Consider the following 18340-nt stretch of genomic DNA (forward strand, 5'->3'; position numbering starts at 1 on the left):
GTAAGAAAATAAGGAAATCTTACCATTTGCAGCAGCATGAATGGACCTGGAGAGCATTTATGCTAAGTAAACTAAGCCAGTCAGAAAAGACAAGTACTGTATGATTTTGATCAAAATCTAACGAACAATATAAAACTAACAAAGTGGAGACAGAAATGAATATAGAGAACAGATTGATAGCTGTCAGGAGGGAATTGGGGGTGGTAAGACTGGTGAAGGGATTAAGCAAAGGGAAAAAGAAAGACATGGGCACAGACAATAGTATGGTGATTGCCAGAGGGATGAGGGAGATAGAAGGTATAGGGGGGGAAGGAGATTTCACTTGGGGTGGTGAACATAGGATATGGTTGCTCCATTTTTAGTTTTTTTTTTGAGGAATTGCCAGACTGTTTTCCATTGTGGCTATACCAGTCTACATTCCCACCAGCAGTGAATGAGGGTTCCCTTTTTCCACAACCTCTCCAACACTTGTTATTTAAAAAAATATATATATTTATTTATTGATTTCAGAGAGGAAGGGAGAGGGAGAGAGAGATAGAAACATCAATGATGAGAGAGAATCATTGATCGGCTGCCTCCTGCACATCCCTTAACTGGGGATTGAGCCTGCAACCCAGGCATGTGCCCTTGGCTAGAATCGAACCCGGGACCCTTCAGTCTGAAGGCCAGTGCTCTATCCACTAAGCCAAATCAGCTAGGGCTTCAACACTTGCTATTGCTTGTCTTGTTGATAATGGCCACTCTAACAGGTGTGAGGTGGAATCTCATTGTAGTTTTGATTTGCATTTCCCTAATTGCCAATGAGGTGGAACATCTTTTCATATATCTACTGGCTGTTCGTATGTCTTCTTGGGAGGGGTGTATTTTCAGGTCCTCTGCCCACTGTTTGATTGGGTCATTTGTTTGGTGTTGACTTTTATGAGTTCTTTATATATTTTGGAGGTTAAACCTTTGTAGGAACTACTGTTTGCAAATATCACCTCCCATCAGGTTGGCTGCCTCTGTGTTTTGTTGTCTATTTCTTTTGCTGTGCAGAAGCTTTTTAGTTTGATACAGTCCCATTCATTTATATTTGCCTTTACTTCCCTTGCCTTTGAGGTCAAATTCATAAAATGTTCTCTACAACCAAGGTCTATAAGTTTGGTGCCTATATTTTCTTCTATGTAACTTATTGCTTTGGGTCTTATATTTAAGTCTGATCCATTTTGAGTTAATTTTTGTACATGGAGACAAACTGTAATCCAGTTTCATTCATTTGCATGTGGCTTTCCAGTTTTCCCAGCACCATTTATTGAAGAGACTCTCTTTACTCCATTGTGTGTTTCTGGCTCCTTTGTCAAAAATTATCTGTTCATATACATGTGGTTTTATAACTGGGATCTCTATACTGTTCCATTGATCTGTCTGTCTGTTTCTCTGCCAATACCATGCTGTTTTTTTTAAAAAAATATATATTTTATTGATTTTTTTACAGAGAGGAAGGGAGAGGGAGAGAGAGAAACATCGGTGAGAGAGAAACATCAATCAGCTGCCTCCTGCACACCTCCTATTGGGGATGTGCCCACAACCAAGGTACATTCCCTTGACCGGAATCGAACCTGGGACCTTTCAGTCCACAGGTCGACGCTCTATCCACTGAGCCAAATCAGTTAGTCTACCATGCTGTTTTGATGTCATTGCTCTGTAGTATAATTTGAAGTTAGGTAGCATGATACCTCCAGCTTTGTTCTTTTTTCTCAGGATTGTTTTGACTATTCAAGGTCTTTTGTGGTTCCATACAAATCTGATTATTTCTTGTTCTCTTTCTTTAGAAAATGGCATTGGGATTTTGATGGGGTTTGCATTAAATGTATATTTTGCTTTGGGTAATATAGATTTTAACATTTTAACTAAGTTGATTCTTCCAATCCATGAACCTGGGATATTTTTCCATTTTGTTGTAACTTTTTCAATCTCTTTTAATAATGCTTTGTAATTTTTAGTATATACGTCTTTCACATTCTTTGTTAAGTTTATTCCTAGATATTTTATTCTTTTGGTTGTAATTGCAAAAGGAATTGTTTTGTCATTTCTTTTTCTGAAAGTTTTGTTGTTAGTGTACAGGAAGGCAATGGATTTTGGTACATTGATTTTGTATACTGCAACTTTACTATATTTGTTTATTGTTTCCAATATTTTTTGGTGGAGTCTTTAGGGTTTTCTATATACAGAATTTTGTTCTCCACAAAAAGTGACAGTTTGACTTCTTCCTTATTTATTTGGATGCCTTTTCTTTCTTTCTCTTGCCTTATTGCTCTGGCTATGACTTATAGCACTAGGTTGAATAAGAGTGATGAGAATGGACATCCTTGTCTTGTTCCTGATCTTAGAGGAAAGATCAGTTTTTCACCATGGAATATGATATTAGCTGAAGGTTTATCGTATATTAGTGGCCTGGTGCACAAAAATTTGTGCACGGGGCTGGGGGGGGGGGGGATCACTCAGCCTGGCCTGCCCCCTCTCACAGTCAGGAAGCCCTCACGGGATCAGGCCTCCCTCTGCGGAAGGCAACTGGCCGATCAGGTATATAGATACTTTCTGAAGGCAGCACTGACTCCTTCCTTATTTCTTTCCTCTGTGATTGGAGAATAGGCGACTAAAAGGTGGAGACAGAACTGTGGTTGGCCTGGGACTTTCGTAGGCAGCGGAAAGAGAGAGAGGGCTGGGGAAAGTCTAGACACGGTTTCCTTCAGTTGTCCTCCCTTCCTTTGAGCCCCTCCCTCTGTTTTTCCCTTGTCGTGGTGGACGCTTGCTTGGGCCTCGGACCAACAGAAGCCCAGCGACAGTGGTGTTCAGCTCCCTCACTTCTCAGCTGAAGGTACAGCCGCCTCACATTCCAAGCGAGGCTGTTTTCAAGTGGCTAAAGTGCTGGGAATTCATGCCACCTGGCCTTTCCCCTCTTGGTTTCCTCCTTGGGTCTGTTGCAGATTTCACTGAGACACCGAAGCAGCTCTGCCCTGGTAGTTCTGCACCGGCCCCCATCTGGGCCCCACTGGGCACTCTTCCTCGAGGTCTCCGGGTCCACAGTCTGCGCTTGGGGAGGTCACCCAGAGCCCGTTTCCCCGGGCAGGTGGGGCAGTGGGGAATAGCTTAGAGAGCTGGAGGAAGATGGCAGAGTAAGAGTTGGTATGAACCAGAGCCTGCTCAGCCAGACTTCCTAATTCCCCACTGGGCCCAGGCTGGGCCCCTTCCCCACACTGGAAGGATCCTGGCTGAGGTCCCCTCCCTGCACCCAGCACCCTCCTCCCTGTTCCACCACCGGGGGGCGGGTGTAGCTTGCCCGCTCTGAAACCTGCTGCCCGGCAGGCAACTGCACAGGCGGTGCAACCTAGGGCGCCAGTGGCCACGAGCCTCCTCCCCCTCCCTAAAGCGTGGGGCGGGGTCACAGCAGCTTGCAGCTGCCCCCATGTGCTGTGCATGGAGATACTGCTCGCTGCTGAGCCACCATCGGGCTTAGGACCTGTGGGGGCAGGGATGGCCTCGGGCTCCTGTTGGCCCCAACGAAGCCAGACTCAGTTTGGCCGGCTGCCCCAGCCACCCGAGGGCTGCATGTGCCCTGCAGGCCTCGTCGCCCTCGTGAATCACTGCGGCCCAGCTGTCCCGTCCCAGGAAGTGGCTGTTCTGATCACCATGGCTCACTCCACGGTGTAGTTGGGCCTGCCCAGCAAGCATGTAGGCAGGAGCTGGGCCGCCGAAGGGAGGAAGGAGGGATGTGCAGGCCGGGGTGGAAGTGAGGAACTTGGTGGTGTAAACACAGCCCCTCCCATGCCACCCTGGCCCCTCGTGCCACATTCCTGGACCCCCGGACACCCCTGCCCAGTGCCGCGCTCTCGGACCTGGGGTGGGGGCTAGGGACCTGGGGCTGCGGCCTGGAGGTGGCCCTCGCTGGCTTGGAGTCGCAGTGTTTGGTCAGGGAGGGATGCTGAGTGCCATGAGGCAGCCTCACGCAAGTCCCCGCCTCTCTCTCTCTCTCCGAGAGGTCAACAGTTCAGCCTGCTCAGCATGCTAAGCCCACAGTCTGGCGTTTGGTCGAGCCTTTGGTCATTTTGAATATGTTATGGGCACTGGCTCTTTATTTATATAAATATAAATATAAATATAAATATAAATATAAATATAAATATAAATATAAATATAAATATAAATATAAATATAAATATAAATATAAATATAAATATAAATATAAATATAAATATAAATATAAATATAAATATAAATATAAATATAAATATAAATATAAATATAAATATAAATATAAATATAAATATAAATATAAATATAAATATAAATATAAATATAAATAAATATAAATATATAGACTAGAGGCCCAGTGCACTGGGTGTGTGTGTGTGTGTGTGTGTGTGTCCCTCAGCCCAGCCTGCACACTCTCTAATCTGGGACCCCTCGGGGGATGTCAGACTGCCGGTTTGGGCCCGCGGGCCTAAACCGGCAGTCAGACATCCCTCTCACAATCCAGGACCACTGTCTCCTAACCGCTCACCTGTCTGTCTGCCTGCCTGACCACCCCTAACCACCTCTGCCTGCTGGCCTGATGCCCCTAACTGCTCCCCTGCTGGCTTGATTGCCCCTAACTGCCTCTGCCTGATGGCCTGATCACCCCTAATGGCCTCTGCCTGCCGGCCTGATCGCCCCCTAACTTCTCCCCTGCCGGCCTGATTGCCCCTAACTGCCCTCTCCTGCTGGCCTGATCACCCCTAACTGCCCTCCCCTGCTGGCCTGATTGCCCCTAACCGCCTCTGCGTCCCCGCCACCGTGGCTTTGTCCAGAAGGACATCCAGAAGATGTCCGGTCTAATTAGCATATTACCCTTTTATTAGTATAGATCAGTGGTCGGCAAACTGCGGCTCACAAGCCACATGTGGTTTGCCGCTCTGTTGACTAATGAGTTTTCTGACCACTGGGATAGGGACTTAATCACAAGGAACAACAACAGCCTGTAATTATTGGAATCAAGAGTCTAGGTCAGTGGTCGGCAAACTCATTAGTCAACAGAGCGGCAAACGGTGGCTCACGAGCCGCATGTGGCTTGTGAGCCGCAGTTTGCCGATCACTGGTATAGATGATCCTTTGTATATCTGTGATGTCTGTGGTGACTTCTCATTTTTTACTTTATTTATATGAGTCTTTTCCCTTTTTTCCGTAGTGTGTCTAGGCAGTGGGTTGTCAACTTTATTAATCTTTTCAAAGAATCAGCTCTTTGTTTTATTAATTTTTTTATATAGTCTTTTTGTTCTCTATTTCATTCAATTCTGCTCTAATTTTTTTATTATTTTCTTTCTTCTGCTGACTTTGGGTTGCTTTTGTTCTTCTTTTTCTAGTCCTTTAAGATGTGATGTTAGGTTGTTTACTTGGGATTTGTCTTGTTGCTTGAGATAGGCCTGTTGTGATAAAACTTCCCTCTTATTACTGCTTTTGCTGCATCCCAAAAGTTTAGACATGTTGTACTATCATTCTCATTTTATATATATATATTTTGATCTCATCTTTTATTTCTTCTTTCACCCTGTCATTTTTATCTTATTTATTTATTTCTTAATTTTAAAAATATTTATTGTTGAGACTATTACAGATGTTCCTCTCCCCCATACCACCCCCCCTCACCCGGTTCCCGCCTCAGGTCTTCACCACCCTGGAGAAGTGCCTTGGAGAGGGCTTCTTTGGATTGAGGTAACTAGGTATTCTGTTTGCTTCTTGAATTCAAAGTCCTAGTTCTTCCATAGGTTTGGACTTCTATCCACTATGTACTTGAATAGACTCTCCATTCCCTTCTCCCTCTCTTTCTCTTCCAGAATGCCTATTATTCTAATGTTGCTTTTTCTGATGGACTAAGATAGTTCTCATAGAGCTCTTTAATTTTTCTTTATGCTCAGGTCTCTCTCTTCTTCCCTCTCTGTCATTCCTAGATTCCTATCTTGATATCACTAATTCTTTCCTCCATCTAGTAGGCTCTATTTTCTATGCTCAGTAGTTCACTCTTTTTTTTTTTACTAATATGTGTTTTTTTATTACTGATTTCATAGAGAGGAAGAAAGATGGTGAGAGGGATAGAAACATCAATGCTGAGAGAGAATCATTGATAGGCTGCCTGCTGCACACCCCCCACTAAGGATTGAGCCCTTAACCCAGGGATGTACCATGACCGGAGATAGAACCCTGACCTCCTGGTTCATAGTTCGACACTCAACCACTGAGCTGCACCAGCCTGGCAGTAGCTCACTCTTAATCTCCTTAATTGCTTGGTTCCTTTCTGAGATTTCTGATTGGTTCTCTTTTAAAGTTTTAATCTCTTTGGTAAAGTACTTATTTTGTTCATTGATTTGTTGAATGGAAATATTTTGGGTAACCCTAGCTGGTTTGGCTCAGTGGATAGATCGTCGACCTGCAGATTGAAGTGTCCCAGGTTTGATTCCAGTCAAGGGCACATGCCTGGGTTGTGGGCTCGAGCCCCAGTGGGGGACATGCAGGAGGTAGCGGATCAGTGATTCTCTCTCATCATTGATGTTTCTATCTCTCGCCCTTTCCCTTTCTCTCTGAAGTCAATAAAAAAAAAATTATATATATATATATATATATATATATATATATATATATATATATATATATATATAATGGGTAGAGGAATTTATAAGGAGTCCTCTACTCTGTATCTGTTTAGCCACATATTTGATATAATGCCATGCTTAATTAATATTAGTGTCAATTCACAAAATCATGCTCTTTGCAAGATAAAAGCATTTTATGTAAAGCAGGCAAACTTAAATATATACTTTCTTGGTAATGTGTTGGAAGTTTGTTTCCTTTACTCGCTATGCTTTTTATATGTAGTGCAAGTATGTGAGTCACAGATTTTCAGCACCAATCTAAAAACATTCTTTGTGGGTTTACATTCTGTTTATTCCATTTTATCTTTTTCTATGGACACATTTAATTTTTCAAGTAGCTGGTGTGTCCTTTAAGCTGAAACCTTTATAATAGAGCCTCCAATAATCTATAGCAGTGAAACGTCATGATCCTTAAAACAGGACCAGCTTGCCAGCTACCTGCTCTCTGGCAGCATAGTTTGTCTCATCGGTATTGTTCTGCTCTTTTGATAACCTCCACTTTCCAGTTTGCAGCAAAGGTCGGAGCTTTATGCACGTTACCTTCTCTCTTCAATGGTTTTATCAGGCACATGTGCCACGTGACACCGAGGGTCCCTCTCTCTGGTGTAGCAGCTTAGCATGAATGGAGGATGTAAGGGGCCCAGCCTGCCGTGAAGAAGCAGACCACTCTGGCCAGCGCAGCCGCCAGGTCAGGTCTTGCTGTGGGTCCCATCCTGTGGCTCAGTGTGATTTTCCTGAATGGAATGCATTTTCCTCCAGCTCCATTCCTCCTATGTTCTTCCCTCATCAGCTAGAAGCAGCTGGTTGGTTCTGAATGCTGCCCACAGGTTGTTAGCTATTTTGCTTCTGGGCTCCCCAACTAGTCCCTGACTAAGGAATCAGTGTGTTTCAGATCCTGGATTATGTTGCTTAGTGACACATATTTAGTTTTTGCCAAGGAGTGCCTAAAGTTTAAGGCTTGATTCCAGAAAAGTTGAATAAGTAATAGTAGTACGTGTATTTAATGTATACTGTTTGTTTACCTCATCCCAGGCATTATACTAAGCAGGTTGTAATATGTGTTCTATTGTTGCCCACATTTTATAGATAAGGAGCTATAGAAAAATTAAGTGACTTGCTCAAGATTACATGTTAGGGGCCAATTCTGAGTCCTTTCTTTTGACACTATATTTAGTTGCTAGGCAAAGCTTCACCTCTCTGTGTTTTGTTGAATCTTACTGATGAGTAGACAGAAATTTGATGTTTTAATTCTTTAAAAATATTTTTTTATTGAGTTCAGAGAGGAGGGGAGAGGGAGAGAGAGAGATAATAACGTGAGAGAATCATTAATCGGCTGCCTCCTGCACACCCCAAACTGGGTCTTGAGCCTGCAACCCAGACATGTGCCCTGAGCGGGAATCGAACCGTGACTTTCTGGTTCATAGGTCAATGCTCAACCACTGAGCCACAGCGGCTGGGCTGATGTTTTAATTGTTAAAACCTTTCTGTCTCCATCTTGTAAGACAGATTATATATTAAATGCAATTTTCCCTGAAGAGATAAAAATACTTATAGTATGTAATACCGTATTCCCTTTATGTGAGGTCAGATATACTTGTTAAGAAACAGAAAGTACATCCATACTAAACCACTATCTTATTAAATTAAAAATATTTATTAAGTGCTTAGTGTATGTTATAAGATCTTAATAGCCAACTTTGTTCTCATAGATGATTGCGTTTGGTTTTCTGTTTACCCTATGTGCGTCCTGTTTCCTCAGGATGCCAGTGAAATTCAGAATGAGTCCACTGTAGGACTCTACCAATTACAGTGTAACCCAGTACTCTCTGGGGTGAAAAAGCACAAAAATACTGTCAGCTGCATTGTAGATTCTCCTTCCACCTCCACACCCCCTCCCCCAATCCTCTGTTACTTTTTCTGTGATATCCATTGTGTAGGCATGGACAGAAGAAGAGATTTCAGGGCCAATCTTTGGACACTTGATGATCAACAAATGCTAGTTGAGCTTTCTAACCTTTTGTGCATAGTGGCACTCACAGAACATGGTAATCTTTTCTCTGAGGTAAACAAACAAGCTTCCTTGAGACTGGAGGTGTCCATTGTCACCTACCCACAGCCTTAGGTATACCTGCAACCAATTTCCCTGTGTGTCTGCGAGTTTCTAAGCTTATTATATACAGGGTGTCCCAAAAAATGTATATATACTTGGAATAATTATTAATTCCAATGGGTTAAATCTTAAAAGAAAGAAACATCAATCGAACTATCAGCTGTTAAATGTGTATACGTTTTTGGGGGACACCCTATATATGAAAGTACTCTGTAAACGATAATGTGCTATTCATGTGTAAGATTTTAATAATAATTAATTACTATTAAGATCAGGTATTTATTCTATAAAAGGACTTTGTGTACCATGATTTTTTTGTTTTGGGAACTGTTCTTAAAGAACCAGACACAGATGCCAGAGTTAAGGTCTTGTATGTGATTTGGGCGCAGTAGTGAAGAGAAGCAGTAACCATATACTGAAGATTTTCTGTGTACCACACATAGTGAAGAGAAGTAGTGAAGAGAAGTAGGGGAGATGTGGAATGCCCCTTTGGGATTCCTGGTCGAACCTTACTAAATCACCTATGCTTATGGTATAAGTTCATTGTCTTAATTAGAGACCCTATATATCAAGGCTAGTGGTCACGGTCATATGGTTCAAGACCTCTTATAGGAGATCGAACAGCTGCTGAGATTTGTTAATGATTCTGCTATTTCCCCTCATAAAATTCTTCACCCTCCTTTCTGCCTATCCCAGTTCTTTCCCAAGTTATGCTTTCTTTGTGAATTCTTTCCTTATGTCTGCTTCTTTTCCCTGAGGTGAAGGTTATACTCTATACTCTGTGCTACCATTATACCTTGTACAAAGCTTTATTGATTGCATTTCTAACACTGTACTGTTTGTCTCTTTGACATATTTCTTTCCCTACTAACTTGTGAGCTCCTTGAAGTTGTGGCTGATGAATCTTTGTAGCTCAAGCTACCCCAGCTCATTTTATTCCATTCTGTCATTAGGCAGAGCTTAACCACTCTCTGAATGGAGCTGAGGGCTGCCCCGTGCCTGTGTCCCTGGGGTCCTCCTCTAGCAGTCCATGCTCAATTCATCATGATGGTCTCCACACGTTCAATCATCTGCCGGCTGGAGTCCTGCACACTCTTCATTTCTCTGGGCTAAATATTTTTAGTATTGATAGTTTGCTTTCCTGGTTTCTCGTTTTTGTGTAAATAAGTATGAGTTTTCTTTACCTCTCCCAGTGTTTAGCATCATAGAATTTTAAGAATTGAAAGGGGCTAGAATTTACCTAGTTCTGGCCCTTAATCCAACTAGTGTTCATTGATTACATACTGATTGAGTCATTGACACTGATATATAAAGACATTTTGAATATTGCACTAAGAATAAAGAGGAAGTTTAGATTTAGTAGATTTTTAAAAAAGTCCATCTTTCATTGTTTTAAAATTTTTGTGCTGCTGGGTATCTTCAAAATAATGAGCAAAATAAAAAGATGTTTTATGCTAAAGCAGTATATACAGTATAGGAAGATCTTCAGATTTTTATAGCGTTATCATTAAGAATTTGACTCCAAAGCTAAGCCACCTGGGCTTCGATCCTGGATCTACACGTATAAATGTAATCTCTTTGTGTCTCAGTTTCCATATTTGTGAAACGAGGTTAATAATAATACAGGGTGTTGTGAGGTTTAAATGAGTTAGTACTTGCAAGGCACTAAGAATTATGTGTGGTACACAGAAAATCTTCAGTATATGGTTACTGTTGTGCTGCTACCATTATGGAGTGATGCAAGCACCTGGAGAGATGTGGAATGCCCCTTTGGGATTCCTGGTCGAACCTTACTAAATCACCTGTGCTTATGGTATAAGTTCATTATCTTAATTAGAGACCCTACATATGATTCTCTGCGCCAAAGCCCAATGTGCCCAAACTGTAACTACATCTATGGAGTAAGGAAGTACTTTGCCACAGGGTTTTACTGTAGAAGCAATTTAAGGAATGGCAGAAGACTCATTAGCTTTTGAGTCTGTTCCTCTGAGACAAACTTGCTAAAAATCAATATACTATCTTTTTCCAAAAAGTAAATCCATTTTCTCCATTGACATTCTGTAAACAAATAGTGGCAACTTGTGTTTTGCGCAATATAATATTTTAAAGTAAATTTAATTTTTCTTAGTAAACTGCTTTTAATGATGCAGCAGAAATTTTCTTCCCTTTTTGTCAGGTTGCTATCAAGATTATAGACAAGAGCCAGCTAGATGAAGAAAACTTGAAGAAGATATTCCGGGAAGTTCAAATTATGAAGATGCTTTGCCACCCACATATCATCAGGCTTTACCAGGTAGGAAACCCTAGTGGCTGATTGTATGGCAACAAAAACCAGCCTTAGGAAAAGAGGCGGTGGGTGAACATCTGTAGCTTTTTTTGTTCTGTGTTAGTGTGTTCATCCTACTGTTTTTCCCACTGTTTTCCCCCTGCTCAGTACTCAGGTGTCCTCTGGCTATTTACTACTAAGGCCATTCCACCTAGACAACTTGTTCTTTAAAACTTGGGTGCCAGTCTTAGTGAAAATTACACAAAAAGATTATTCAGAAGATGATGAGAACTTATTTATTTAGGTCAGAATCCTAAAACAGAATGGGAAACTCAAAAGGAACAGAGAGTTTTGAGAGATGAAAAGTTTGAGATGAATATAACATTATTATTATTACTAGGGGCCTGGTGCATGAAATTTGTGCACGGGGGTGTGTGTGTGTCCCTCAGCCCAGCCTGCACCCTCTCCAATCTGGGACCCCTTGGGGGATGTCCGACTGCCCGTTTAGGCCCGATCCCGGTGGGAATGGGCCTAAACGGGCAGTCAGACATCCCTCTCACAATCCAGAACTGCTGGCCTCCCAACTGCTCGCCTGCCTGCCAGCCTGATCGCCCCCTAACTGCTCCCCTGCCAGCCTGATCGATGCCTAACTGCTCCCCTGTGGGCCCGATTGCTCCTAATTGCCCTCCCCTGCCGACCTGGTCACCCCTAACTGCCTTCCCCTGCCAGCCTGGTCACCCCTAACTGTCCTCCCCTGGAGGCCTGGTTGCCCCAACTGCCCTCCCCTGCTGGCCCGATTGCCCCTAACTGCCCTCCCCTGCAGGCCTGGTCACCCCCAACTGTTCTCCCCTGCAGGCCTGGTCACAAGCCACTGCCGTCCCTGCAGGCCTGGTCATCCCTAACTGTTCTCCCCTGCAGGCCTGGTTGCTCCCCCCAACTGCTCTCCCCTGCAAGCCTGGTCTCCCCCAACTGCCCTGTCCTGCAGGCCTGGTTGCCCCCTAACTACCCTCCCCTGTAGACCTTGCCCCTCCCAACAGCCCTCCCCTGCAGGCCTGGTCACCCCCAACTACCCTCCCCTGCAGGCTTGGTCACCTGCCACTGCCCTCCCCTGCAGGCCTGGTCACCTGCCACTGCCCTCCCCTGCAGGCCTTGTCCCCCCAACTGCCCTCCCCTGCAGGCCTGGTCGCCCCCCAACTGCCCTCCCCTGCTGGCCTGGTCACCCCTAATTTCTCTCCCTTGCCAGCCTGTTCGCCCTTAACTGGCCTCCCCTGCCGGCCCAATTGCCCCTAACTGCCCTCCCCTGACGACCTGATCCCCCACCCCCAACTGCCCTCCCCTGCAGGCCTGGTCACCCCCAACTGCCCTCCCCTGCTGGCCCGATCACCCCTCACTGCTCTCCCTTGCCGGCCTGGTTGCCCCTAACTGCCCTCCCCTGCTGGCCTGGTCACCCCCAACTGCCCTCCCCTGCTGGCCCAATTGCCCCTAACTGCCCTCCCCTGCAGGCCTGGTCACCCCCAACTGCCCTCCCCTGTAGGCCTTGTCCCTTCCAATTGCCTTCCCCTGCAGGCCTGGTCACCCCCAACTGCCCTCCCCTGCAGGCCTGGTCACAAGCCACTGCCCTCCCCTGCAGGCCTGGTCACCCCTAACTGCTCTCCCCTGCAGGCCTGGTTGTCCCCCCCCCCCCCCCGCCAACTGCTCTCCCCTGCAGGTCTGGTCCCCCCCAACTGCCCTCCCCAGCAGGCCTGGTTGCCCCCCAACTGCCCTCCCCTGTAGACCTTGTCCCTCCCAACTGCCCTCCCCTGCAGGCCTGGTCACCCCCAACTGCCCTCCCCTGTAGGCCTTGTCCCTTCCAATTGCCTTCCCCTGCAGGTCTGGTCACCCCCAACTGCCCTCCCCTGCAGGCCTGATCACAAGCCACTGCCCTCCCCTGCAGGCCTGGTCACCTGCCACTGCCCTCCCCTGCAGGCCTGGTCACCTGCCACTGCCCTCCCCTGCAGGCCTTGTCCCCCCCAACTGCCCTCCCCTTCTGGCCTGGTCACCCCTAATTTCTCTCCCTTGCCAGCCTGTTCGCCCTTAACTGGCCTCCCCTGCCAGCCCAATTGCCCCTAACTGCCCTCCCCTGCTGGCCTGATCCCCCCTCAGCTGCCCTCCCCTGCAGGCCTGGTCACCCCCAACTGCCCTCCCCTGCAGGCCTGGTCACCCTCAACTGCCCTCCCCTGCCGGCCCGGTCACCCCTTACTGCCCTCCCCTCCAGGCCTGATTGCTCCCAACTTCCCTCCCTTTCAGGCCTGGTCCCTCCCAACTGCCCTTCCCTGCTGGCCTGATCGCCCACAACTGTCCTCCCCTGTAGGCCATCTTGTAGCGGCCATCTTTGATCACATGGGGGCGGCCATCTTGTATGTTGGAGTGATGGTCAATTTGCATATTACCTCTTTATTATATAGGATTATTTAATCCTTACCCAAGGATATTTCCCATTGATATTTTAGAGTGGAAGAGAGAGGGAAAGACAGAGAGAAATATCGATCTGAGAGAAACATCAATTGGTTGTCTCCTGCACGTGCCCCAACCACGGTCAGGGCTGGGGAGGAACCTGCCACCGCAAGGTACATGCCCTTGACCAGAATCAAACCTGGGACCCTTCAGTCCGCAGGCTGATGCTCTATCCACTGAGCCAAACTGGCTAGGGCAGCATTATTTTTTATAACATTATTTGAATACTAATTTCTGTGATAATGTTACAAATTACGATGGCAACGGATATTTTAAGTATGGCTTTTTAAATATATATATATTTTATTGATTTTTTACAGAGAGGAAGGGAGAGGGATAGAGACTTAGAAACATCAATGAGAAAGAAACATTGATCAGCTGCCTCCTGCACACCCCCTACTGGGGATGTGCCTGCAACCAAGGTACATGCCCTTGACCAGAATCGAACCTGGGGCCCTTCGGTCCACAGGCTGACTCTCTATCCAATGAGCCAAACTGGTTAGGGCAAGTATGGCTTCTTGTATCAGTCAGAAATTACCTCTTTTCTATTCTAGTAGAGTCCTGACTTAGTTTTTACTTTTCCAAGGTAGCATTTGATTATTTACTTTTTCTTTTTTTTTTTTCTTAAGTATTTTTATTTATTTTAGAGAGGGAGAAAGAGAGAGAGAGAGATAGAAACATTAGTGATGAGAGAGAATCATTGATTGGCTGCCTCCTGCGCACTCCCTACTGGGGATCGAGCCTGCAACCCAGGCATGTGCCCTTGACCAGAATCGAACCTAGGGCCCTTCAATCCGCAGGCCAACATTCTATCCACTGAGCCAAATTGGCCAGGGCTAGCATTTGATTATTTTGATAACCAAGAGATCGAGACTGTGTAATGGAAGAGACTTCTAATTTAGTTTTCTTGCCTTCCCAAGAAACATGAGTATTTCATGCCATCATAAAAAATGATTGTAATTGCTGGAATCTCAAGGCAAATAGGAGAGGAGGATCTTGCCGTAGCGGGCTGGTAGAAGTGGTATTTTGGAAGAGGTGAGGCTCTGGGTGCTTCTCAAGTTGCTTTGTGTTGGCAGCCACAAGCTGTGCCTCTGCATAGAGCCATCCTGCTCAGTGCTTTCTGCTAGAGTAGCCATCACCTGGTTTTGCAGGTTGTGCCTCCACTCGGTGCATTTGCTGCTATTGGTCTGCAGTAAATGTTTACTGGCCCAGAAGAAATCATGTCATGATGTTGGTATGTGTGGTTAAGGCTTAGGGCTCTTCTCTGGCATCAAGTACTCACATAATGAAATGAACTAGCTCCACAGAGCAGACTTGTTGAAATTTATCAGACTAAATTATGTTGAATTACGCCTACATTGTGCCCCAGAAGCAAACCTGTGAAAGGTTTCTGGTGTTGCCTGAAGACCTGTATTGGCAAACTGAGAGGTGTCTAACCTTTGCTTCCTTCCTGTCTGATAGGCTGAGTAAACTTCTTGACCTCACTTTGTTTTTTAATTAATTGTCACCTGAGGCTATTTTTTCCCCATTGATTTCTTTTTTTAGAGAGAGTGGGATAGAGGGGGAGAGATACACAGAGAAACATTGATGTGAGAGAGACCCATTGACTGGTTGCCTCCCACACCCACCCCACCAGGGCTGGGGATTGAGCCTGCAACCGAGGTACATTCCCTTGACTGGAATCGAACCAGAACCCTGCAGTCTGCAGGCTGACTATCTACTGAGCCAAACCAGCTAAGGATCTTGATCTCACTTTTTAAAAATAAATCATCTTTAAATGATTATAGGGCTTCTCAGGCTGACCTTTCTCAAGAAGTTAACTTATATGTATTAACCTTATAACGGAATTCTGCAAGATTACCTTTTTAAAAAAATATATTTTATTGATTTTTTACAGAGAGGAAGGGAAAGGGATAGAAACATCGATAGAGAGAAACATCAATCAGCTGCCTCCTGCATACCCCCTACTGGGGATGTGCCCACAACCAAAGTACATGCCCTTGACTGGAATAGAACCTGGGACCCTTTAGTCCGCAGGCCGACGCTCTATCCACTGAGCCAAACCGGTCAGGGCAAGATTACCTTTCTTACCCAAGGTTTCATTAGCCTGTAAGAATTGCCATACATTTCAGCCTTGGCTTTGCACAGTGCTCTCTTTTAAGCTTTAATTTTGCTCTCTGGTAGCTTATATTGTTAATGAAAGATTCTGAGCTGCCAGATGAATGGCTGCCAACTTGTCTTCATACTGTATCAAGGTAGTTTTCAGGACTTGCCAAAGCTTTAGTCTACTCGGGTTTATAGAGTTAGCCAAATACAGGTGAACTCTTGAAAAGTTGAATAATAAATGAACCTTTGCAGTCAGTGAAAGGTAAAAGGGGTACATATACATATGACATTTACTTTTTCTTTTATTATTTTTCTAAAGACCTGCATATATTTAGAGCACTTACTTTTTGTTATATAAATTAACATACAGAGGCTTACAAGCATTGGGCTAATATCACCAGTATATAGCTTTTTAATTTTTTTTAATCCTCACCCAAGGATATGCTTCCCTGATTTTAGAGAGATGGGAAGGGGGAGAAAGAGAGAGAGAGATGAGAGATACATGGATCGGCCGCCTCTTATACATGCCCCCACCAGGGATCACAACCTAGGTATGTGCCCTGACTGGGAATCAAACCAGCAACCTTTTGGTGCACAGGACGACACTCCAAAACTGAGCCAGAGCTACATAGAGTTCTTAAAAATTAAAGAGGAAAAAGAATGACACAGTTATTAGATTGAGAAATTAAATTAATGTGAACTTATAGAAGGAGTACCATGAAACCATTGAAAAAGAAGAAGTAAAATCTATTATAATAATAAAAGGCCAAGAGGCGACATGACCAAAACGACCAAACAACCCGTCACCAGGAAGTGCATGGAGCACCTCTCGGCCATAATGACCTAACAACCGCCCACTGTGGCCGGTGAACCGGCCCGATCAGGGGGTGGGGCTAGCTGCCAACCTCACGGCCCCTCCCCACTGCCAGCTTGCCCCTGATCGGACTCTCCCACCCCAATTAAGAGCTGGGCCTGCGAGCCAAACACCCCCTCCCTTACCCCCGCCCCCCGCCAGCCACGCCCCCATCAGCCCGCCCCACCATGATAGGCCTGCAGCCCCTTTCCCTGGCTGCCCCACCCCTGATCACACCCCCTACCCAAATAGGGGGCGGGGCTGGCCAGCCAACCTCCTGCAGCCCCTCCCCCTGCCCGGCCCCACCCCAGATCAGCCCCCACACCCCGATCAGGGGCAGGGCCACTGGCCAACCACCCATGGCCCCTCCCCCAGGCCTCTGGCCCCTGATAGGCACCCCCCACCTACCCCATTTGGGTGAGGGAGTGGCCAGCCCACTGTCCACAGCCCCTCCCCATGGCCTGTGAAGTGTAGTGAAAGTCTAGAATGCCCGTGTGGCTATTGAATATTAAAATGTGGCTAGGACAAATGTGGAACTGAATTTTTAATTTTTTAAAAATTAACGTGACTGTAAAAACTGAAGCAGTTTACAGTTTTAAAAACTTTTTAAATTGATTTTGGACATATTGGGGTAAATAAGATATATTATTAGAATTAATTTCACCTTTTTAAAAAATATTTTAATGTGGTTACTAGAAAAGTTAAATCATGTAGTGCTCATATTATATTTCTACTAGAGGCCCGGTGCACAAAATTCATGCATGGGGGGTGTGTGTCCCTCAGTCCAGCCTGCACCCTCTCCAATCTGGGACCCCTTGAGGGATGTCCACTGCCCGTTTAGGCCCAATCCCGGTAGGATCGGGCCTAAACGGGCAGTCGGACATCCTTCTCACAATCCAGGACTGATGGCTCCCAACTACTCACCTGCCTGCCGTCCTGATAGCCCCTAACCACTTCTGCCTGCCAGCCTGATCACCCCCTAACCACTCCCCTGACAGCCTGATTAATGCCTAACTGCTCACCTGCCAGCCTGTTTGTCCCTAACTGCCCTCCTCTGCCAGCCTGGTCACTCCTAACTGCCCTCCCCTGCTGGCCTGATCGCCCACAACTGCCCTCCCTTGCAGGCCTGGTTTCTCCCAACTGCCCTCCCTTGCTGGCCATCTTGTGGCGGCCATATTGTGTCCACATGGGGTCAGTCATCTTTGACCACATGGGGGCAGCCATCTTGTGTGTTGGAGTGGTGGTCAATTTGCATATTACTCTTTTATTAGATAGGATAGAGGCCTGGTGCACAGGTGGGGGCCGGCTGGTTTGCCCTGAAGGGTGTCCCAGATCAGGGGTGGGGGTTCCCTTGGGGCGTGGGGCGGCCTGGGTGAGGGGCCTGTTGTGGTTTGCAGGCCGGCCACGCCCCCCAGCGACCCAAGCAGAGGCCCTGGTATCTGGGATTTATTTATCTTCTATAATTGAAACTTTGTAGCCTTGAGTGGAGCCAAGCCTCCTGCTCGCTCTGTGGCCGCAACCATTTTTGTTGGGATTTATTTATCGTCTATAATTGAAACTTTGTAGCCTTAAGCGGAGGCCAAGGCAGGCCAGGGCTGCGGAAACTTGGCTTCCTCCATCGCCGGGGGCAACTCAAGCTTCTTGCTCTCTCCAGCTCCGTGGCTGCCACCATTTTTGTTGGGATTTATTTATCTTCTATAATTGAAACTTTGTAGCCTTAAGCAGAGGCCAAAGCAGGCCAGGGCAGGCGGAAAGCTTGGCTTCCTCCGTTGCTGGGGAAACCCAAGCCTCCTGCTCTCTCTGTGGCTGCAGCCATCTTGGTTGGGTTAATTTGCATACTCGCTCCTGAT

The 18340-nt window shown here is 45.9% G+C and overlaps 1 protein-coding gene across 5 annotated transcripts in view; it reads left to right on the forward strand.

The window, feature by feature from the left end:
- The window catches only part of SIK3 (SIK family kinase 3), a 290306-nt gene that overhangs the window by 134460 nt on the left and 137506 nt on the right, over positions 1-18340 (forward strand). For all 5 annotated transcript variants that reach the window (XM_080688523.1, XM_080688524.1, XM_080688521.1 and 2 more), the window contains exon 2: positions 10949-11065. In XM_080688523.1, coding sequence (XP_080544649.1) covers positions 10949-11065 — 117 coding nt within the window. The remainder of the gene's footprint in view (positions 1-10948; positions 11066-18340) is intronic.

The sequence above is a fragment of the Plecotus auritus genome (genome assembly GCF_963455305.1).
Source record: "Plecotus auritus genome assembly, chromosome: 9".
NCBI classification, from domain to species: domain Eukaryota; kingdom Metazoa; phylum Chordata; class Mammalia; order Chiroptera; family Vespertilionidae; genus Plecotus; species Plecotus auritus.